This window comes from Pipra filicauda, unplaced genomic scaffold (assembly GCF_003945595.2).
Source record: "Pipra filicauda isolate LSUMZ 115617 unplaced genomic scaffold, ASM394559v2 scaffold602_size241134_pilon, whole genome shotgun sequence".
In the NCBI taxonomy this organism is placed as follows: domain Eukaryota; kingdom Metazoa; phylum Chordata; class Aves; order Passeriformes; family Pipridae; genus Pipra; species Pipra filicauda.
The window spans coordinates 112,849-134,820 of record NW_024104757.1 but is presented as its reverse complement, the minus strand read 5'-3'; the positions used below and the strand labels follow the sequence as shown (position 1 = coordinate 134,820).

At 53.6% G+C, this 21,972-nt stretch overlaps 1 protein-coding gene across 2 annotated transcripts; it reads left to right on the top strand.

Moving 5' to 3' along the window:
* Positions 1-346: 346 nt before the first annotated feature.
* Positions 347-21,759, top strand: MFSD4A (major facilitator superfamily domain containing 4A). Of its 2 annotated transcripts, none has more exons than XM_027727986.2 (10): positions 347-558; positions 7,439-7,637; positions 7,766-8,005; positions 14,204-14,372; positions 15,889-16,004; positions 16,916-17,089; positions 18,381-18,528; positions 19,169-19,239; positions 19,408-19,528; positions 20,642-21,759. In XM_027727986.2, exons 1-10 carry the CDS (start codon positions 506-508, stop codon positions 20,704-20,706), a joined length of 1,356 nt encoding a protein of 451 aa, XP_027583787.1. In that variant the 5' UTR covers positions 347-505; the 3' UTR covers positions 20,707-21,759. The 2 variants fall into 2 exon arrangements, with proteins under 2 accessions (XP_027583787.1, XP_027583786.1); XM_027727985.2 differs by lacking the exon at positions 347-558 and adding an exon at positions 1,229-1,569.
* The last annotated feature ends 213 nt before the right edge of the window (positions 21,760-21,972 follow it).

Below are 21,972 nucleotides of genomic sequence, written 5' to 3'. Positions count from 1 at the left end.
TAGTTTTTGCCTGGCAGGGAGAGCCTGAGGCTGTGGCTTCCAGGCTGTGCCTCCCCCTCCCCTCCACCCTGCCATCCAGGCTGTTTAGGAAGGTGGTTTATCATGTAATGATAAAACTGAATTTCCGCCCTCGCTGTTGACTCACTCCCTGTCCCTGAGCAAAGCTCTTCATTCCTTCCTGGCCCTGGGTTTTCCCATCAGTCAAACAGGACAAGGACATTGCTCCAGCCCTCCAGGCAGCTCAGCTGCTCCTTTGATTGTTTAATGGCTTCAAGTGCAGGTGCTGAGCGGCCCCAGGAGTTGTGAGTTTGGGGCAGCTGGGAGGGCGGGGGTGCAATGACCCCACTGCCCCCCACGGTCACTGGGCTCACTTTGGTGCTGGAAGGGGACGTGACCTTGTTCTCCTTACTCCTGGGGAAGATTCCAGTGGATGCCACGGGCACGGAAGAACAAGGACTTGGATGCAATTTGGATTAGCTAAACATTAAGCTCTGGCCAGGTGGAAATGAGCACCTGCAGCCCCGGAGCAGCATTCCTGAGGGCCGGCTCACAGGATGGGTGAGTACCTGTGCCCAGGGAGGGACCTGGAGCCAGCCCTCCACCATGGCTGAGCTCCATCGATTCTGCTTTTGCCTGGAAAGAGTGTTCTAAAAATTGCCAGTCTTTCCTAGCTAAAGTAGGTGAAATATTTATAAACCCATCCTCTAGAGAAGACCTTTTGCGTAAGCACCGACTGCTCCGGCTTTAAAACCCGCGCCCTCCCCCCGCCCCAAGCCATCCTGTGCCTCTTATCTCAGGGAAGGGGCAACTTTAATTGCGTTTCTCTGGGAGGGTGACACCTATTTACGGGTGCGAGAGACCGCAGGGACGGCTGGCAGCAGGGGAAAAAAACGAAAAAAAAAAAAAGAAAAAAGGGAGATTTCTGGATTTCCTTGCTTGGCTGTGCTCTCTGTGCCTGTAGTTTAATACCCCGGGGTGCGCCCACCACGCAGAGGGGTCGCCCCACTTTTGGAAAGATGATGCGGGAACTGGGAGAGAGGAGAGGGAGGAAGAGGAGGAGGTGGGAAAGGAGGAGGAGGGGGGGACACGCGATGCTCGGGATCCTTCCAGCCCCCGGGGGATGCTCCGGGGTCCGCCGGGGCGGCTCCGGGGGCGGCGGGGGATGGAGAGGGGCCCCGCTCCGCCCGGCCCCGGAGGCGGAGCCAGCGCCCGGCGCGGCGGGCTCGGGAGCCACATCCCGCAAAGGAGGAGCGGGGCCGGGATCGGGAGCGGGGCGGCGGCGGGGCCGGAGCCCAGCGCCGGAGCCCATCACCGCGGCCGCCCCGCGCCGCCGCCCACCATGTGGTGGGACGAGCGGGTGTCGGCGCGGTTCCGGAGGAACCTGCAGCCCACCCTCACCTACTGGAGCGTCTTCTTCAGCTTCGGCCTCTGCATCGCCTTCCTGGGGCCCACGCTGCTGGACCTGCGCTGCCAGACCCAGAGCTCCCTCTCCCAGATCACCTGGGTCTTCTTCTCCCAGCAGTTCTGCCTCCTGCTCGGCAGCTGCCTCGGAGGGGTCTTCAAGAGGACGTAAGCGCCTGGCAAACTCAGCGCACCTCCCGCGGGGGGGAACCGGCTCCGCACAGACCCCCCTCCCTTACCCCGGCTCGGGGGCGGGCAGCTCCAGCTCCCCCCCCCCCCCCCTTTTCCCGGGATTCGCCTCCCTCCCGCCGGGTTTGCCGGGATGTTGCGTGGGAAAACCATTCCCGAGTGGAGCGACCGTGGGCGTCGTGGAGGGTCCGCAGCCCCTCTCGCCCGAGCGCTCGGAGGGAGGGGGATTCCCGGCAGGAGCCGCTCCCGAGGGTGCCGCTCTCCTCCTTGTGTGGTTCCATCCCCTGGGAGAGGAGCTGCCGGTTCCTGGAGCTCAGCGCGGCGATAGCCTTAGTGTGAAGTTACAGCCAGAACTTCCCGGGAGGGTGTTTGTTTCTCCTCGACCTCGATTGTTTACCGCAAAAAAAAAATATATATTTTTCCAAGCGTGTTTTTAACAGCCTCGGTGTCAGAAAGCGAGGCATTTGTCCTGCTTCCCGGGAGTTTGGGCAAACACGTGGCGGGATGTGAGTGGGGGGCGAGGGCAGGGGCTTGGGGGCGAGCAGGGAATTTGAGGGGCTGAGGAGAGACCCGGGCACGGCCAGCCACGGATCTGCACCGAGCCTTCCGTCCAGGATGTGTTTAAAATAAATAACCCGCGATGGCTCAGCCCTAAAGATCGCCGGAGAGGCGTTTGATTTGAGGCTTGGTGACAGTTGTGAGAACCAGCTGATTATTTACATTGTCACCGGTCCTCCGGGTGGTGATGTAACGTGTCAGCTCCGCGTGTGTCTGATACGCACCCCGTGTGTACGGGCGAGGCGGAGCCGGAGAATTTTTTGCACGAATCCTTTAAAAATGCTCGTCGGGAAACGCTTTGTTAAACTGTTCCTTGCGTTTTCGCTCCTGGGGAGCGTCGGCTGAAGGAGGAGGTGTTTGAGCACCTGTAATTTGCCGTCGTGGCACGTTGAACTGTCCTGGCTGGAGAGGCAGGAGCTGCTCCGTGGGGCTGTGCCAGGTGGGGTGCCCAGGAATGGGAACGGCACGTGGGAACGGGTCTGACACGGATCTGAGAGTGCTGGGTCAGCAGGCAGAGCCTTTGCCAGCCCCCGGGGCTGCCTCGCATATGTTTGAAGGAGCAGGGAAGGAAAATGCAGAATTGTTTCCTGCTGTCAGCTCCTACCAAAGCTCCATTTGGAGATCCATTTGGGATCTTGTGCTTGGAGACTCCCAAACTTTTAACTGTGCAGCGGCAGAGGGGGAAGGAGTGTGTTCGCTGCCGAACCGGGATGTGTCTGGGGTTGCAGCCTCTTGGAGCACAGAGGTTTTGGGAAGTGCCTGTGAATCCCAGCTGAGGACTGACAGCCCTGCCAGGCAGGAGGGAGCAGTTTCAGATACTCGTGCTTGTGAGCGTTGTGAGGGTTACTCACAGCCTGCCAGGGTACAAATGTGTGGGTTTGGATGGGAATATTAACTGTTCGGGCTCCAGGAGCTCCAGTACTGTCCCCTCTTCAGGGATGGATGCATTGAGCTGTCCCTGCTGCTGAGGGTTTCTGCTTCTGGGCCTTGCCGTGGGTTTATAAATCAAATTATGCCTGCCCTGGTGCCAGGCAGGGAGGAGCACTGGGCAGGTCATCTTTTCCAGTTAGGACATGGAAAGCTGCTCTAGAGCATCCCAAGCGTTGCCTGCCTGTGAGCAGCGAGCCAAGTCTGGCTGCAAGCTGTGTGTGATTCCTGATGCCTGAGGAACACAGGCTTTGGCTTTTGCTTAAAATATCTATTGGCCTGAGAGATGGACTCGTGAGGGACAGCAGTGTTGTCTCTGCATTCTGTGGCAGAAGTGGATGGTGGGACCTCAATAAAGTTTGGTTCCTCTGACCAGAGAAGGTGCTGAGTGCTGGGCTGTGGTCCCTGCTCCTGGCACTGGGGACATGGAGCATAATGATGGCACGAATCCCTTCAATAAGAGCCTGGGCTGCCAGAACCAGCTCCAGAATTCCCTCTCACGTGAGATTTTTTGGGAAGAAAAGAGTTTGTCGTTGTGAGGTTCCTTGAGGGGTGTAGAAATAATGGGTTTGCTCTGTGCTGGAGTCCTGGGTTTGCTGCTGGTCCCTCTTTTGGGGATGCAGAGTCAGGGCTGGGGGGAGCAGGATGTAGTTCAAGGTGTGTTGTTTAAACTCACCCTCAGGTTCACAACAGGCTGCTGCTCTCTGGTAACACCTGCTTTGGGCTTTGCTGTTGTGACCAAGCTCTGCTTCAGGAAATATGGATTTTTCACAAGGTGTTTGCATGAGTGGGGTTGGGGTTGAGGTGGAGTGAGAGCCCTGGCTCAAACCCTGGTGCTGCCCTGTGGTTTTAGAGGCTCCAGGAGCACAGAGAGCCCTGGCAGGAGCTGGTGTCCCCTCCAAGGAACCCTGTGCTCCTCTGTAGGAAGCACCCTGAAGACTCTTTGTTTCCTGGTATTCCCTGGATTCCCAGGAGCTCCTGATGTGGTGTGAGGCTGTGTTGGGTGGGAGTGCTGGGGGGACCTGAAGCCCTCCCTGGGCTCAGAAACCCAAGTGGGAGGTGAGATTTTTGGGTAATCCAGCCCTGAGTTCCCTGGCACTGCAAGCTCCAGGGGGGAGCTCTGTTCTCCTGCATCCCCTGCCCCTCTCCCTCTTGCTTCCCACTCTCCTTTCCCATGTTGTTGGATTTTGGGCCTGCTTGGTGAAGTTAAAATCATGCTCCCTCTGTGCTGCTGTGCCCCACACACTGATGACAGAAGCACCAAAGTGACTGAGCTCCTGAGCCCCAGGTTGTTGGGTTTTATCCAGAAACTGCATTCTTGTGTCCTGCCGAACACTTGCTTTTGCTCCCAGTGTTTGGGTCAGCCCTGAGCTAATCCCACTGGTGTTCAGCAGAGAAGAGGAGGGGACTGCTGGGTCTGGTGCTGTGCTGGAGCCCTGAGGAGGCTCCACACACAGTGACCCACAGCAGGGCCTGGAGGGCGGATGAGATGGGACCCTTTTACTCTCCTTTCATCTTTGCCTCGGGGCACCCCACAGCACATCAGCTGAGAGTGCTGCCCCTGTTCCCTCCCTGCCCTTCAGGCTCCCACCTTCTGCAGGTTTCAGCTCCAGCATGTGGCTGGTGCACACAGGACACTTCTCCCTGCAAGGGAAAACCTTTTGTTGCTGAGAGAGCAGCCCAGTGACTTGTGCATGTCAGGCAATGCTCCCTGAGCCTGGCTGTGCTTCCTCTGGAGACAAGGGGACCTGAAGGCTGATGTGAGATAATCCCTGCCATGTCCTCACCTCGCCCCCTCAGGGCTTTGGGGTTTTAATGATCAGTTTTGCAAGTCTGAGTTAGCCTGATTATCATTTTTCTTCTTGATGTGAGTGGCTTAGAAAACGCTCCCTGGGGGCAGGGAAAATGTGCTTGGAGCTGAAGGGAGCCTGCTGCAATGGGAACAGCCAGAGAAGGAGGGGGAGCTTTGCTAGCTGTGGCTGTAGGATTGACTGTAGAACTGACCATCCTAATCCTATGGAGATCAGCCTAAACCTTCCCTCAGGCCCTGTGGTGGAGCCAGGGCGTGCTCTGGGTGGTCCTGAAACAGAGTCTGTGGCATTCCAAGACTCTGCTGAAGTGGAGCCTGCCCTGGGCACAGCCACAGCTGGTGCAGAGCTGTGCTGGGCACGGGGACTGGTTAGTGATGGGGACACAGAGGTGTCAGGGACCAGGCTGTGGCATGACAGCAGGGCTGCTTTTTAAGCCCTTGGGAGAGGTGAACTGGTTTTGCATCATCAAGACATGAGGTACTCTGGAAGTCAGGGGGTACCTCGTTTAAGGATGCTTTCAGAGGGGGTTGTGTCTAAAGGAATCCCTCCGATGGTTTTTCGGTGCCTCCCTGGGTGCTGAGCTGTGTCCTGCAGCTGCATCTTCGGCATCTGGCAGCAATTTCTTGCTCCCCCCTAATGCCAGAGCCAGGGAAGGGGCAGCAGGGCTGTGTTCCCCCCTGGGCTGCTGGTGTTTGCAGGGGGGTACAACCGTGTTCTTAACTTATGGCTGGAAGCAGGAATTTTTCCCCATTGGGGCAAACTGAGGGGATATTTTTAGTGCTTATTAAGGCCACAACATCATCCACAATTAATGCCTCTCTCCAGTAAGGAAGGTGCTCCCCAGCCCAGCACAGGCAGTGCCGTGGTGGCTCCGCTGGGGCTGCGGGAGGGAAGAGGCGTTTTTGGGATGTCTCGTGTGCTTTTCCCCGTCACTCCCGGCCTTGGATGCACCAGCTGCTGGTGCCTCTGCCTCTCTCCCTCCTGCTGTACCCTGGAGAGAGCTGCCTCATCTCTCCAGGCCTGAGGCTGCCTCTCTCTCATTTGTTAGCTGCTCTTGCTGCCGTGACTGTGCACATCTCACATCCCGCCCGGCTCCCGCCCTCCCCCAGAAATCCCACACTGGCTCCCCGCTTTGCTGTCAGGGAGCCATCAGTAGTCACAGCCTGGTGAGATGCTGTCTCCTGCAGCACGGGCTGGCTGATGGGTGAGCCAGGCTGGGCCGGGCCACGTGAGCAGGGCCAGGTTTGTGCCACCGGGCAGCAGAGCACAGCAGAGGTGCCCTTGGCCCGTTTCCCCCGCGGTGCTGTGGAAGTGCAATGTCAGCAGGACGGGGAGGGTGCAGGGCCGAGTCCCTCTGGGGCTGCAGATGGATGAGGGCCACGCAGAAACACAGTGAGATGCCCAAGGCCAGGCCATTCTGGACGAGCAGGCAGGGCAGGAGGGGTGGCACCGAGGTGCCCAGCTGTGCTTCCAGCCTCTGCCTCCTCGTCGCCTTCCCCTGCCTGGCTGGCAGGGTGTGGAGCAGAGATGTGGGTGTTCTCCTTGCTGGGGATGATGTACCTGTGAGCCCTTTGCTGTGGACAGACCCACACCCCCCATCAGACCCCAATTATTGCTAATTACCAGCTCACTAAGCGGCTGCTGGTCATCACCCTCGGCTTCTCCAGGGTTTGTACCGTTCCCTCTCTGCTGTGCCTTTACGGTCCCATCTCTCTGCTGGTTCCAGCGCTTCGCTGTCTGGTCCCTGTTTCCTTCCTTCCTTCCTGCCTTCCCACTTGGCAGCTCCGGGGCCGCGCGGTGCCAGCCCGGGCGCTGCTCTCTGGCTCCCCCGGCTCCCACCGGGAGCTGCTGCCAGACCCGGGAGGGGACACACCGGCTTTGCCTCGGCCACGCACGGCCCCGGGGCTCCTCTGCCGGACGGTGTGGGTCGGGGAGTGGCCGCAGGGCTGAATCCCACCTTGTCGTGCCGGGAGGAGAGGTGATGCTGCCGGAACACAGAGATGGCACAGGGCACGGAGAGGGAGCTGCAGTGGCTGCCCTGTGAGCAGGACAGGTCTGGGATGACACAGTGCTGTGGGTGCCAGCAGCTCTCGTGTGATACACGAGAGAGAAATGACCCAGAGCTGCTCAAAAGTCACAGTGTGGCCCCACCTGCCCGTGCCCACGTCCCTTGCATCCCCAGATCTGCCCAGTTAGCGAGGGGAGGGGATTGTTTGGCCTGGAAACACACGGCCCGTGGGTTTGGAGGGATGGTTACTCAAAAAGCTGGGTGGAGGATCTGCCTCCTTGGGGCATCACCCTCCCCACAGGAGGGGGCAGTGCCCAGGGCTGGCTGTGGTGGTGATGTGGGGGCACTGGGGTGAAGGGTGGGTGGTATTTCCCTTCTCTTGTCAGAAGGGCACGTGCTGGAGCTGCACTGAGTTGGAGCTGCAGCCTGTGGGTGCTTCTCCTGCTAATTCCTGCCCTGGAGCTGGGGGCAGGGGGCAGGTGTGGTGTGGGTGCTGCTCTGGTGGTACTAATCCTGTCCTGTCCTTCCTCTTCCCCGCTCTCAGGTTGGCTCAGTCCTTGTTTGCACTCTTTGCCTCCTCCCTGGCCATCTCCCTGGTCTTTGCCATCATCCCCCTGTGCCACAATGTGGTGGTGCTGGCTGTGGTCATGGCTGTGGCAGGGCTGGCCATGGGGTGCATCGACACCATCTCCAACATGCAGCTGGTGAAGATCTACCAGAAGGACTCTGCCATCTTCCTGCAGGTGGGTGTGGGGTCTGTGCCTGCCCTGGGGCTGTGCTTCCTCCTCGGAGGGAGAGGAGGGAGGGGCTCTGCCACCCCCCTGCAGAGCAGTGACCCCGCTGTTCCACTCGTGGGTCTCCTCTCTTGCAGGCCCTTCACTTCTTCGTGGGCTTTGGGGCCCTGCTGAGCCCCCTCATAGCCGACCCCTTCCTGTCAGACACCAACTGCATCCTGTCCAACTCCACAGCCAACGCCTCCAGCAACCTCCCTCACATCCGAAAGTCCCTGGTGCCACACCACCCGGGCAACCTGTCCCACTACGACCTGCCCATGAAGGGCATGGTGGTGACCCGTGTCTCCTATGCCTTCTGGATCATGGCCCTCATCAATGTAAGTGGCTGGGATCTTGGAGTGGCCCGGGATCTTGGTTGGGGATATCCCTGCTCCTCGGGTTTGTGGGAGGCTGTAGGGTTTGGGGGGTGCTGGTGCCTGTTGGGTGCTCCTGGGGATGGGGAGAGGCACGAGGATGGTTGTGCTGGTCCACAGAAAAGGTTCATTTTTTGCCAAGTGCACAGGTTCCATCAGGGCAGGACTCTGCAGTGGTCAGACGGGGTGGGGTGGAGGGACCATCCTGCAGGGATTTGTCTGAGCCCTCTGGGAGCAGTTTGTACCTCCAGCATCCCCTGAGCAGGAGTTAGACCAGCAAACTGCACTCAGACCCCCAGGGTCTTCCTCCCTAGTCAGCTGGGGAGGAGCTCAGTGCTGTGGGGACGGTGTGTCAGGAGAGGATTGTCCAAAATATTCACAGCAAAGTGCCCATCAATGAACTGAAAGCTTGGTCAGGGTGCCTCTGCCTATTTATTGTGTTTCCTGGTGTATCACAGCAGATGTAGAGGCCCCGTGGCCCTTCCTTTGGAGTTCAGTGCCCGTCCTCTTCCCCTGCCCTGCTGAGTCCCAGAGGGGATCCCCAGCGAGCTGCTCCTTCCTGCAGCCCCTGGGCTCTCTTTTAGAATCCTAGAATAGAAACACAGAATAATTTGGGTTGGAAGGGCCTAAAGATCACCTCCTTCCACCCCCTGCCGTGGGCAGGGATGCCATCACCACCCCAGGTGTGCCCAGGGCCCCATCCAACCTGGCCTTTGTTCCCTGCCTCTGGTTAATACCCAACCCCAGCAGGGTGAAATCCAGCTGGTCCCTTGCACAGCCTGGCAGGGCTGTGGCTGTGTCGTGCCCATCTCCAGTCCCTCTGCAGCAGAGCTGCTGCTGTCCCTGCCCTGGCAGCAGGAGCCCTCCCAGCCTGTGTCTAATGGTCCGTGGAGATGTGGGGTGATAAGAGCACAGCCTGTTGGTGCGGGAAACATCAGCCCTGCCAAGTGGTGCTGTTCGTGCCAGGGCTGATGCCCAGCCTGGGTATGGTTCCTGGATGGGAACCCCTGAGGGGTGCCCTGGGGTGCCCTGAGGGCAGAGCAGAGCCCAGCCCCTGGAGCCCTGGCCATAAAGTGCTCTGTTCTCTGCTTATAAAGATCTGCCAGGGCAGGGACAGCTGAGCTGGTGCCCCTTTGCTCACCTGGGGAGCTCCTGCAGGAGAAGTGAAGGGGGATCCTGCCAGAAGGACCTCCTGGTCCCTGCCTGCCCTGCAGCCCCAGAGCCTCCTTCCCCTCCCCTCTGAAGCTCAGCCCTTGCCCTGCTGCCAAGGCATGAGGATGTGTGGGTGCTCCTTCTCCCTGTCCCTGGATCTTTCACCAGTGTCTGCACCGGGCAAAGGGAACAGGTTTCCTCGTGTTCCTCCCATTTTCTGAGAGTTATAACTAAAACTTACCCCAGTGCACCTCATGCAGGGGCTTTCACAGCTCCCTGAGGGGAGGAGAACAGGCAGGTGAAGGAGCTGGGCAGGGGCTGTAATGAGCTTCTGTGCAGAGTAGCAAAAGAATGCTCTGCCTGGGAGGAGAAAGAGCTTTAATTACCTCCAGCTCTGCCTATGCCATGGGAAATGTGCTTTTAATTACACCGGAGCCTTATCTCCTTTGCCAGTCAGTTCTGGGCAGGCTAATTTAGTTTTGAAGCAGCAGTTTAATGCCTGCTTTGAACCCCACAGCGGGTCTGAGATCGGGAGCACTGATGGTGGCTGCCAGAGCCCCCTCTGTTCCCAGCAGTGTCCTGGGGGCATTTTGGGGCAGGATGGGACCACAGGCTGTGCCCAGCAGGTTGGGAGCTGGGCTCGTGCCTCACGACGTGCTCCAGTGCCATTTGCTCGTGTGGGTGGTTTGGGAGTGGTGTGCCCACACTGAATGCACAATTCCCACACGCTGCAGGAATACCAGGAATACAGCAGGGAGTCTGGGGTGCTGGAGACCAGTTTTTGGGATGAGGGTTAAGGCAAACACAAATAGAGTGGGGAAGCTGGGTGTGCACAGCTCTGGAGCGTGTCCCTGTGCCAAAGCTGTTATTGCCTTTCCCAAATCCTCACTGAGGGAACTGACTTTATTCCTTGTTTAAACTAAGCCAGCCCTGCTGGGGATGCTGAGCTCCAAACCTGCTGACCCTTCTTTGAGGTGTAAATATCGGGGGGGAGATGATGTTGAGGGGTATTTAAACCCCCAGGGTTCCACAGAAATGGAAACTCGGAGCAGCAACTCTGTTTTAAAACGCTCAAACCCCTCATTTCCACCCCAGTTTTCACAGGGCTGTGTGTATTCTGACAAGACACAAGCTGAAATGATTCATTTTGAGCTCTTGCTTTTTTTGTTTAAAGTGGAAGTGTCTCAATTTGACTCTGGCACAAGTGTGATGTGCAAAGCTTGTTGATGTCATTGAAGCAAAATGGCTTTGCTTTAGTAAAAATTCAGCAGCTCAACATAATCAAAACAAAGGGCTTGGATGACTCCCCAGCCAAAATCTTTCGTTCTGAGAGAAAAAATTTCGCCTTTTCGTCCAGATTTGGAACAAAAACCAATATTTTAAAATTCAGTTTTCCCACAGAACGGAAATTTCATCATCCAGCCCGTTCCAAGGGGCTGGAAATCAGGAAAAATGTTCCTCTGAGAGGGATGTGTTTGTCCGGAAGGTGGTTTCCCAGGGGAAGTGTGGGACACTCCATTGTGCTTAGGTTGCTCCAAAGTAGCCTGGATACAATAGCAGGGAATGATCCCGTGTTCCTGGGGGGGAGAGACCGAAATAGCAGCTGGAGGGAAGGAGCTGGATTATCCCCACATTGTCTGTGGGATGCAGCAACTTGTTGAGCTCCTAACGGTGGTTAAAAGCTGCCAGGGGAAGGAAAAACCCTGGGAATTTGGCAAGTGGAGGCTGGAGTGTTGGGTCCTGCTGCCTGGTTGGTCCTCTGGCTCCCTCAGGCTCCTGGTGGGATGCTCAGGTGCCCCTCTCCCCCCTTGGAAAAACCGAAAACCTTCTGCTGAAAAAGGCAGGAAAGCAGCAAACTGAGGCCGGGCAGAGAGTCTGTGAGCAAATGCCTGCTCAGGAGGGGGGGCTGGTGGGAGGTGGGACTGGGGGTGCAGCTTGGTGGGGTTGGGGACAGTGTGGGACACTGTGGGCTCTGCAGGGTGGTGCTTTGGGGACCGGTGTCCTTGTTTTGGGGTTTGTGCTGTGGCTCATCTCCTTTTTCTGGCTGTTTGGGCTCCCTGCAGGGTTTGGGGGTTTGGGGAGCTCTTTGCCTCGTGCCAAACAGCCCAGACGCAGCCAAGGGTCATCCCCAAGAGAACCAAAGCTGCTTTAGGAGCTGAGTAACAGGATCCTGCCTGGATAAACAGGATAAACACAGTGGCCCTGCTTGTGTCCCGACTCCAGGGGCCAGCGAGGCTCATCCTCACCACCCAAGCTGGGGATGGGGGAACTGGGGATGGGGAGAGGGGCTCAGCACCAGCTCGTGGCAGTGGAAGGGACAGTCCCTGAGCTGTCCTTGTCCTGCAGTCAGGGCAGGCTGCTGCTCTCCAGGAGGGATTTATCCCTTTGCTTGGTGAGACCTGTGTTTGCTCCTCTCCAGGTGCCTGTGTAAGAACTGTGTTCCTGCTGCTCCCTCCCCTGTGCCCACCCCAGATCCAGGGCTGGACCCTCCCGTGGGCCAGGTGGTCCCCCAGGTGAAGTGCCAGAAATGGAACAAAAAAGGCACCTAAAGCTCTAAAGCAAAAGGGACCTGCTTGCCCTAGAGATGAGGGTGTGGAGAGCAGGGATACACCTCCACTTTGGGAATTGGGGATTCCCAAAACAGGGCCCTTTTCTGTGGAGACACCAAGTGCTCCTTAAGTCTGGAAGTGCCCAGGGCCCTTATCTGTATGGCCAGTCCCTCTGCGTGGGTAGATTTATTTTTTTTTTGCAAAATCTGCAATTTAGAAGAATAAAAATCTGGTCCTGACCTCCGGAAGGATCAGAACTATCAAGCAAATGCGTTTTTCTTCCATGGGACCGAACTAACTGTTCCTATTCCCATTGTTCCCAGAACAATGAAGACTCGTAAATGAATTGAGGGCGAGAGAGGCGGGGTGGGGTGTGTGTGTGTGGGGGGGGAATTCTCCATACATTTAAATCGTGCCACGAGCCAACAAAAGGCAGGAAATTTGGAGCTGGAGCTCACACTTGCTCGCAGACATGTAGAAAACAAGGGAATGAGCTGTCACTTAGGATTTCCTGGCTTTTTTTCCCCCCCCAGCCCGTGGCAGAGTAAACACCGCCGGGTTGTGACGGCGAGGGGCAGGACAGCTCCCTTGGCTTCCCTCTGCTTTCTCACCAAAAAAAAAAAAAAGAGCAATTCCCTCCGGGCTCGGAGGCACCACCGAGTCGTGGGAGTGTGCGGGGAGCAGGCTCGTCCCCCGGGAGCGCCAGTGCCAGGGAATCTGGTGCTGTGGCTGCTGCCTGGCGGGTGCAGAGGGCAGGGACAAGCCCGCGGTCCCCGCGTGTGTTGGCAGCGGGCAGGAGGGGAATGGTGGGGTGGGACTGCAGGGAACGGGGCTGTCCTGGCCTGGGAGCATCCCTGGACAAACGGGGGCTCTCAGGCAGCCCCGGCAGCGCTGGGGGCTCCCCTGTCCTCATTCCCAGGTCCCTCCTGGGCCAGAGGGGCTGTTTGGAGTCGCTCAGCTGTAGCTGTGCTGTCGCTGTTGGCCTGGGAACCACGAGCTCATCTCTCAGGAGATGCTGAGCAACCTCTGCTAACGGCTGGGGCTGTGTCTTGGAGCAGTTTGCTCTTCCCTCGCAGACAATTCCAGCCACAAAAGGTCTCCCGTTAGAACTTCCCCCGGGCAGAAGCTGCTCTATTGTTTTATTCTTTGGGCAGAAGTGGCCAAATGTTGGACCCTGGAAGGTTTTGGTGCCTCCTGAGGTTTGTATTTCGGTGCCTTCTGTTGCAGTGTCCCCGTTCCCAAGCCCAGGTGAGTGGTTCCCATCCCACAGGACTGGCTGGAGATGCTCCAGCAGATCAGGATTTCTCTCCACTTGCTTTATTTTTCCCCCCTGTCTGCTGTCTCCTAACAGGCTCCATCCCTCCCACAGTGGCTCCTTCCCCTCACCTCCCGTTCCTGTACCAGCTGGGTCACCAGTCTGAGCCGGGAAACCCTGCACAGAAATTACATGTTATTACATCAGAGCACAGAATAAATAACCAAAAGTGTTTTATGCCGGGTGACATTTGTTTCAGGCTCACTTCAGACTTTTCAATGAAATAGAAATGTGTGTGGATAAATAAAATAAATATAAAATATATTTATAAATATATTTATAATATATTTATGTATATTATATAAAGATATATTTATAATGTATTTTTATAAATATATTTAGTATATATTATAAATATATTTATTATATATTTATTATATATTATATATTATATATCACATATATTTATAAATATATTAAAATAAATAAATTAAAATATATCTATAATTATATTAAAAATAAAATAAATAAATAAAATAAATATTAAATATATTAAAAATAAAATAATAAATAAAATAAATATTAAATATATTTATAAATATATTTATTATATATTTATATATATTTATATACTATATATTTATATATTTATAATATATTATTATAAATATATTTATTGTATATTATAAATATATTTATTATATATTCATTATATATTATATATTATATATTAAATAGTAAATATAAAATATATGTATAATATATTTATAATATATTTATCTATATATGTTTTTCTATATTTATATATTTATAATGTATTTATATAAATATATTTATAATATATTTATAATATATAATATATCATATATAATATAATATAAAATATAATAAATATATTTATATAAATATATTTATAATATATTTGTAATATATAATATATATAATATATAATATAATTATATATAATGTATTATATAATATATAATAAATATATTTATAAATATAAATATATTTATAGACCATAAATATGTTTATAAAATATAAATAAAATAAAATAGTGTCGATAAAATAAAAAAGCAATTAAGGCTTTTTATAGTCAGTTATCAGCCTTTGCTTTTGCTCTTGGGGGGCACCTCCTTTGTAGCTGCTGGGCCCTGGTGTTTGTGCCCGGCTCGCCGTGCTCACCGCCCGTGTGTGCCCCCGCAGCTGCCCGTGCCCATCGCCGTGTTCCTGCTGCTCTACAAGGAGCGGATGGTGCCGTGTTGGGGCGGCCGCAGCCACCCCCTGCTGTCGGCGGACGAACTGGCCATGGAGGCGCGGCCCGGGGACAAGGACGAGCTCTCCACCCCCGCGCAGAGACCCCGGGCAGCTGCAGGTGAGCCGGAGCCGCTCCCACACACGCATTTTTGGGGAGAAAAAAGCCACGTTTGAGCGTGTCTGGGGTTAACAAGGGACATCCAGCGCTGTTGTCTGAGGAGGGAACTTTCCAAAGAGTACACATGAATCTAATCCAGGAGCACTCAGACAATCCAAACAACCCATTTGGTGCCCAATTACCCTCAAATTAGATGGAAGCCCTGAACAGAGATTAGAATCCTAATCCTAATTAGGACTCCAGCCTGTATTTCTCCTAAAACTAACCCTGAGCTGCCTTTAGTTGTGCCCCTTGGTTCCCTCTGGATGGGGTCAGGCTGTTCAGTTTAAAAATGGCCATTGTGCTGCAGGCACTGATTTTTATGGGAAAGGAATAAGGCCAGTGCCCTTGTTTGAGGGGGGGAAAGTTAAATCCAGCAATAGTTTGCTCTTGAGCTTGTGACTACACCCTGCTTTGGGGACAATAGTGACATTGTTCTTCGCTACCCAGGAGAAACATATCAAAGTAAATTCTTTGGTTAATTAGTGAATCTCGGAAGTAAACATGGCTTAGGGCTGTCAGGGGAGTGTTCAGTGTTGTTTCTGGAGAGATGGCTCTACCTGAGCAGTAAAAGGGAATTTTAGGGAATGCTTGAAGGTGGGGGCAGTGGAGATGTGCTGCAGGGAAGGGTTGGGGGTGTCCCTGATGGAGTGGATTCCCTGCTGTCTGATAACACCTGATAGTGTCCCACAACCCACTGGAGCTTCATGTTCTTCAGATCCCCATCGTCCTCTTAAATGCAGCTGGGATTAACCCTTAGGGAAGGGGGAAGGCTGTAAATTCACTGCTGGGATCTGGGACAGACACGTCTGTGCTGGTGAAACCCCTCCTGCCCCGCAGCAGGGACAGTTCCATCCTTGCCATGCAGGAGGACTCCACGTGCTGCCAGCTCAATGCCAGCCCCTTACCCATCCCAGAGGAGTTGTGCTACAAGCACAAGGATGGGCAGGCTGGGAATTCCTGGGGCCCTCACCCCCAGCTTTGCCAGGCTCTCAGGGGTCTCTTATGGGGTGACAGTGAGCTGTGGGTGTTTAATACTCTCTTTCCCAAATCTGGCCTGTTTGGTTAAATATTATTTATCCCAGGAATTTGAGCTCTCCCGGGAAGGACCCTCCTGGGTGGGGGTTCCAGGGGTGAGGGGCTCTGAGTGCTGTGGTTGGGTGGGCTTGGGTTTTTTGCCTGTCAGAGCAGGGCCAGCAATGTGGGGCCCCTAAATGGGAAGAGGAGCACAAGCAGCTACAGTAAGAGGGGTGGCAGATTCCCTGGAGAGGGGGGATCCCAATCTGTGGACAGCAGCCCAAAAACACATCCCTCTGCCTGCTGAGAGCTCAGAGGTGGGTAAAGCTGAGGTGGTGCCAGCCAAGGTCAGCAGTGCCCCACATCCACAGTGAATCTGGGCACAAAACAAATCCCCACTGAGGGCTGGCAACCACCCAGACCCCCCCAGCTGAGTTTGCTTTGCATTGTTTTCCACCAGGTCATGACGACTTGTTGAGCTGCTGCCAAAGCAGGAACTTCAGAGGGGCTTCCTACACCTACTTCGCAGTCCACGTCACCGGGGCTCTCGTTCTCTTCATGACTGATGGGATTGTGGTGAGTTCAGCTGACAGAGGGGTCTTGTCTGAGCAAAGCTCTGTGGTTTCTTCCTCCCAAACCTCTTGGAACAGCCCAACCCCAGCACGTGCAGTGGGCTGGACACGAGGGTCTGCCAGGCAGTGGTCTGGGGCTCAGGATCATTCCAAGCTGATCCCAGCCAGGCTGATGTGTGTCCTGCTTCTGGGGAGGCTTTTTTGGCTCCTCCTGGGCTCTGTGGTGTTGCAGCTGGATTGCTAAAACCACTGAGCACAGCTGGGTTAGAGCTGGAGCTGTGTTGTCTGCACAGCAGAGGTCTTGCTTCAGCCAAGAGGCAAGAACAGCTTCATTTTGATTCAGAAGAAGTGGTGGCTCTTTGCTTGAGGGGTCTCCCGAGCCCCCAAAATCCACGCTGAGAACACGTGGGGCTGGTGTAGCCCTGCAGTGGCCTGGCAGCCTGGCCCTGGCTGGGCTTTGCTGCGTGTGGGATGTCTGTCCAGGCAGGGAAGGCTCTCTCTTGGCTGGCAAGATGCTGTTCTTTTTCTTTGTCTCATGGTAAAACACTGCTGGGTCTTAGCAGGGTGTTAATTAGGGTGCTGAGGTGAGTGGGGTTACGCAGCAGCTGACAGGGATGGGAATGATCATCTTCAGGGATGATCAACTCCTGGTTCTAAATGTGATGTCTGGAGAGTATGGAATTCCAAAAGGACAAGGGAAGCCCCTGGGGGAGAGAGAATCTCTGCAGACAGAGCTCAGCGTGCATTTCTGCTGTTGCTGTCGAGTCTGGACTAAGGCTGAGTCCCGTGTTCTGCTTCTGGTGGAAGCTGCCAAGCCTCGGGAGCAGGTTCCTTCATGGCTCTCCCCCCACGAACAAGTGAGGGACAGGTTAAATCCCCGCCCTGGCCGTGACAGGACGGTTTGTTTCCCTGCAGGGGGAGTACTCAGGCTTCGTGTACAGCTACGCCGTGGAGGAGCCCCTGGCTGTGGTGCACAAGGTCGCCGGGTACCTGCCCAGCCTCTTCTGGGGCTTCATCACCCTGGGCAGGCTCATCTCCATCCCCGTGTCCTACCGCATGAAGCCGGCAACCATGGTCTTCATCAACGTGGTAAGGCTGGGGTTAGGCTGCTTTAGTCCTGGTTTAACCCCACGGTGCTGCCTCGGAGCTCCAGCTCCTCTCTGGGGCAGGTTTGCACCAGGCAGGGCTGGACAAGGGGCCCTCCAGGCTTAAAACTTGACTGGGGAGCTTTTCAGAGCCCAAACCCCTCGGTTAACCCGGTGTTAGAGTCGGGAAAGCGCCCAGGAAAGTGTCTGCCAGCCTCGTCTACTTTGCACACAGGGAGGTTAATTCCATGGGGAAGGGAAGGCAGATCATTCCATAAATTCTCTGCTTAGACTGCAGCAGTTGTCAGAGAAACCAGCGTGGTGTGAGGTGGCTTAAATTAGTGACACACATTCACTTGGAGAAAGGGGAAGGAATCCCTTCAGGATGTGTAAGGACAACAGGGAGGGAGATGATCCCATGCCCACTTCTTAGGAAGAAGAAGAAAGGAGTGAGAAGGCATTTAATTTACAATTTATTTAACCCAGCAGTTGTTCTGGTGGTGAGTTGCACAGCTAATACCGTGAGGCCGAGCACGGGGTGGTGACAAGAGACATTTTGGGATATTTTGAGTAAAAATTCCCTTGGCTGGCACTGCCCCCTGTGCAGCGCTGGGAGCTGGCACTGCAGGGTCACACGAACGGCAGCTCCAATTCAGCTTCTTCAGAGCTCAAATCTCCCTTGAGCTCATGCAAATGAGCCCCAATCAGAGCTGAGACAATTAATTCAGTACGAGCTGGAATCTCAGAGCTCCCTCTGCTGACTCTGCCCTGAGAGTTCATTCTTTGAGAGTGAGTTAAGTCTCATTCAGCAGTTAAATCTTACTCAGGTTAAAGAATTATTAGCGATTGAAATAGGTAAATATCATGGGAGGAGCAGTACTACTGTATTAATTATTATTTTATTCAACGTTATGTATCGATATTTACACACCTTTTATTATTAATTATTATTTCCCAAATCTTTGTTTGCAAAGCCTAGCCACGAGTAATTATTATTATTACAGCAATTATTTAAAATATTAAATATCAATAAGCATTTTTTCAGGTACAATCTTAAATTTCTACGTAACAAAGTTGAGACATAAAACCGAGTTATATTATAAATTCCTGCTATAAAAAAATTACCAAGTTCTTTAAAGCCAGACAGATTTTTTTTTTGTGCAGTGGCTTCGTTTTCTCAAAGGCTGGTCTTTTCTCAGCGTATTTTCTTTTCCAGGCTATTTTTCCTATCAGAAATAAACCCCAGAGCCTGTTGCAGCTCAGCATTTCTCTCACTCCACGTGTGTTGTTCGCAGGTTGGGGTCCTCATAACCTTCCTCCTGCTGCTGATTTTCTCCTCCAGCGTCGTCTTCCTGTTCGTGGGCACGGCATCCCTGGGGCTGTTCCTGAGCAGCACCTTCCCCAGCATGCTGGCCTACACCGAGGACATCCTGCAGTACCAAGGTGAGCAGGGATTTGGGAACACCTCTGGGTGCTCAGATACCGTCACCCCAAGCAGCTCCTTCCCTCCCCAGGGGTGCCCAGGAGGAGGCCTGGAAGCAAGAGCTGCTTTGGAATTGTTTGCTCAAGCTTGGAGTCACAAACCCAGACTGTAACAAGCCCTGCTTGGCTGGCTAATAACTTCCCCAGGCAGGGATCCAGCCTGGTTCCTGCTTTCCTGCAGCTTTAGGGATCTCAGGCTCACACGAGTGCTGCTTTAGGGGTTTTACAGGGAGATAAGTTTTGAAAACATCATCAGATTGTCAGTGAACTGCAAACCAGTTGGCCAGCTGTCCCAGGAGGGCTCTGCCAACCTCTGTCTCAGGGGCAGTGAGACAGAAAAATGAGAATCTTTCCAGCAAGAAGCAACATCACCTCTGCCAACAGAGACAAGGGGTAGGGAGATTTGGTTGGTTTGTTTTTTTTTTTTTTTGGCTTAAACTTTTCCCTTTCTGCACTGCTGCAGGTGAGCAGAGGCATTTTCAATGTTAATTGGGGACGTGCATTGAGTATTTGGAACTCTTGTGTGGGGAGGTCCCTGGAAGAGCAGTTTAAAGCTGATCCTGCTGCTTGTCCCACCTGTTCCTGCACTGTTTCCTTGCAGGTTGTGCCACGACCGTGTTGGTGACTGGAGCTGGGATTGGGGAGATGGTCCTACAGCTGCTGGTGGGCTCGGTGAGTAGGCAAGACAGGCCAAAAAAACCGACTGGAATTTTAAAGTCAAAACTTTAGTCCTGGTTTTGGGGAAGAAGCACTGCCTGACCCTCGAGTTACCCCCCCTGACTGAGGTATCTGAGTGCTCTGGTGATGTCTGCTCCCCTCCCCGTTTCCCTTCCATTGCAGATTATCCATGATCGGGGCAGCTACAGTTTCCTGGTCTGTGGGATGATCTTTGGATGCTTGGCCTTCACCTTCTACGCCTTCCTGGTGTTTTTCCACAGGATGTACCCCAAGCCCTCTCCAGGTAAGAAAGCACCAGCCCCTCAGCCCTGCTTTTGGAATGGAAGGAAGAGCAGCACCTGCAGCACCACAGAGCCAGGGCCCAGCACTCCAGCAAAATGCAAGGAAATGTTTATTTTTCTGCTGCTTCCTCTCCCCTTTTCCTGCTTTGACTTGCCCACAAAGCCTTGGCAGCCACAACCCGGGGTTTGCTTTCTTTTCTGTTGGAGAAGCGAGGGGAAAAGTAGGAATGGTCTGCGGATCTCAGAGAGAGAGAGAGAGAGAGACTGAACCAGCTTCCCTGTGCTGTTTCCTGGCTGAAATCCAGGGAACAAGTGGGTCTGCTGTCCAAGGGCAGCTGTCAGGCTCTTGAAAAAAGCCTCACTGATAAAGGATTTCTTGCTTATCACCTCAGTCTGCAGAGGCTGTTTGTTTTTGTAAGCACCTCCTACAAAACCAGCAGAGTGGGACAGGGAAAAACATGTCCAGGGTGCAGGAAAGGGGTGACTGGGGCTGTGTGGGGTCACACCTGGAGAGCTGTGCCCAGTTCTGGGCCCCTCAAGACAAGAAGGACACTGAGGGGCTGGAGCATGTCCAGGGAAGGGGATGGAGCTGGGGAAGGGGCTGGAGCAGCAGGAGAACTGAGGGAGCTGGGGGGGCTCAGCCTGGAGAAAAGGAGGCTCAGGGGGGACCTTCTGGCTCTGCAACCCCCTGACAGGAGGGGGGAGCCGGGGGGGGTCGGGCTCTGCTCCCAGGGAACAAGGGACAGGAGGAGAGGGAACGGCCTCAGGCTGTGCCAGGGGAGGGTCAGGTTGGACACCGGGAATTTTGTCGTGGAAAGGATGTTCAGGCAGCATTGGAAGGGGCTGCCCAGGGAGGTTTGGAGTCCCCAGCCCTGGAGGTGTCCAAGGACGTGGCCCTCAGTGCTCTGGGCTGGGGGACAAGGTGGGCATCGGGCACAGGTTGGACTCGGATCTTGGAGGGATTTTCCAACCTCAGTGACTTCCTTCCATGACCAGGGAACTAAGCTCCTGTGGTGGGTGATGGAAAAGCACCATTCCTGTCTGGGAGAGCTCATGCCCACCCCCTTTAAGCTCAGTAGAACTGCACATTCAGGTGTTTCATGTCCCTTCTGCAGAGCTGGACGATGCCTCTCCCGACAAAGCAGCAGTGCCAGATGACACGGGGCAGTACCAGCGCTGAGGAAGTGGCCAAGCTCTAGACAAGCAATAAACCATCCCCCCCCTCCAATTAAGCATTGCTCTCGAGGATGATTTCAACATTTAATGACTGAATCATGCAAGTTCTCTGCAATCAAAAGCACATTCGACTGGGTAAGTGAGAATCAAGGAAACATCCCAAAAACACCGTGGCACGAGCTGCCAGTGGCACTGGGACCAGAAGGACTTTAAGTGCCACCTGAAAGGTGTGAGCAGAGAGGATTTCCCAACAGTTCCTCCTGTAAATGAACTTCCTTACCTGTTCAGGATGGAGGGTGGGAAGGAAGAGGTTCTCTCTGCTCCACCTGTGACTGAATGTCTCCTGGCTTAGTTAAGGAATTGAACAGATTATTTTTCTGGCCTGTAATGTACAGGAGCCCCTTGAATTTACAGCACAATACTGGATTTTAATTCATTTTTGTGCAACATGGACTCGAGTCGATGTCACCTCCATTTACCCTCCCAAAGGGGAACAGTTCCACACTGGCAGAGCCCTGTCTGTATTTGCACACTTGATTCTGTATATTCCACACTTACAAACACCTTCACTAAGACAGTGTCTTACTCAGCATGCTCAGGCCTCTTGATTATTACAATCATTTGCTTTTCTTTTTTTTTGTTTTGTGGTTTTTTTTTCCTTTTTTTTTTTTTTTTAAAGAATGAGTTGTGATGGGTTTGTTTTGCTTTAAGTCAGCCACTTACTTCAGCTGCTGCAGTGGCAGTGTCCTTTAGGGTGGTTTTATTTCCAGCTTCCAACTGAAGCTTTCACCAGAGGTATTTGGGAGCCAGTCTCCAGCTGCTTTACCTGTGCAATATCCTCATCCAGGTGCCTTGTGTAAGGTACTCTCATAGCCCACGCATGGCCTGCTCCAGCTCCGGGGGAAGGACTGGCTTTAGAGGAATGTAAAAGCTCCAAACAGCTCCTCCTTCAGTGAGTGATTGGACATGTTCTTTTTGCTTTAACTGCTGTATGTGGATGTACATATGTATGTGTGTATATAAAGCAGTGTTTAATTAAAGGTGATTGATTGCTAAATTCTCTCTCTCTTTTTGGCCAAGACCATCAGCTCCTTCAGTTAACCAGTTTTTAAACTCAGCCTGAATTTACCAGCTGTTTTAATTTAAACTCTTTTTAGCATTTCTAGAAGCCCAGAATGGGTCTGGTTGGAAGGGACCTTAAAAGAACCTCTCGTTTCACCCCCTGCCACGGGCAGGGACACCTTCCCCTAGCCCAGGCTGCTCCAAACCT

Excerpts from the sequence above, each read along its gene's own strand:
- MFSD4A (XM_027727985.2), top strand. The coding sequence starts at position 1,340 with ATGTGGTGGGACGAGCGGGTGTCGGCGCGGTTCCGGAGGAACCTGCAG. Across the intron at positions 7,638-7,765 it reads ACTCTGCCATCTTCCTGCAG|GCCCTTCACTTCTTCGTGGG; the intron begins GTGGGTGTGGGG and ends CCTCTCTTGCAG. Across the intron at positions 19,240-19,407 it reads TACAGCTGCTGGTGGGCTCG|ATTATCCATGATCGGGGCAG; the intron begins GTGAGTAGGCAA and ends CTTCCATTGCAG.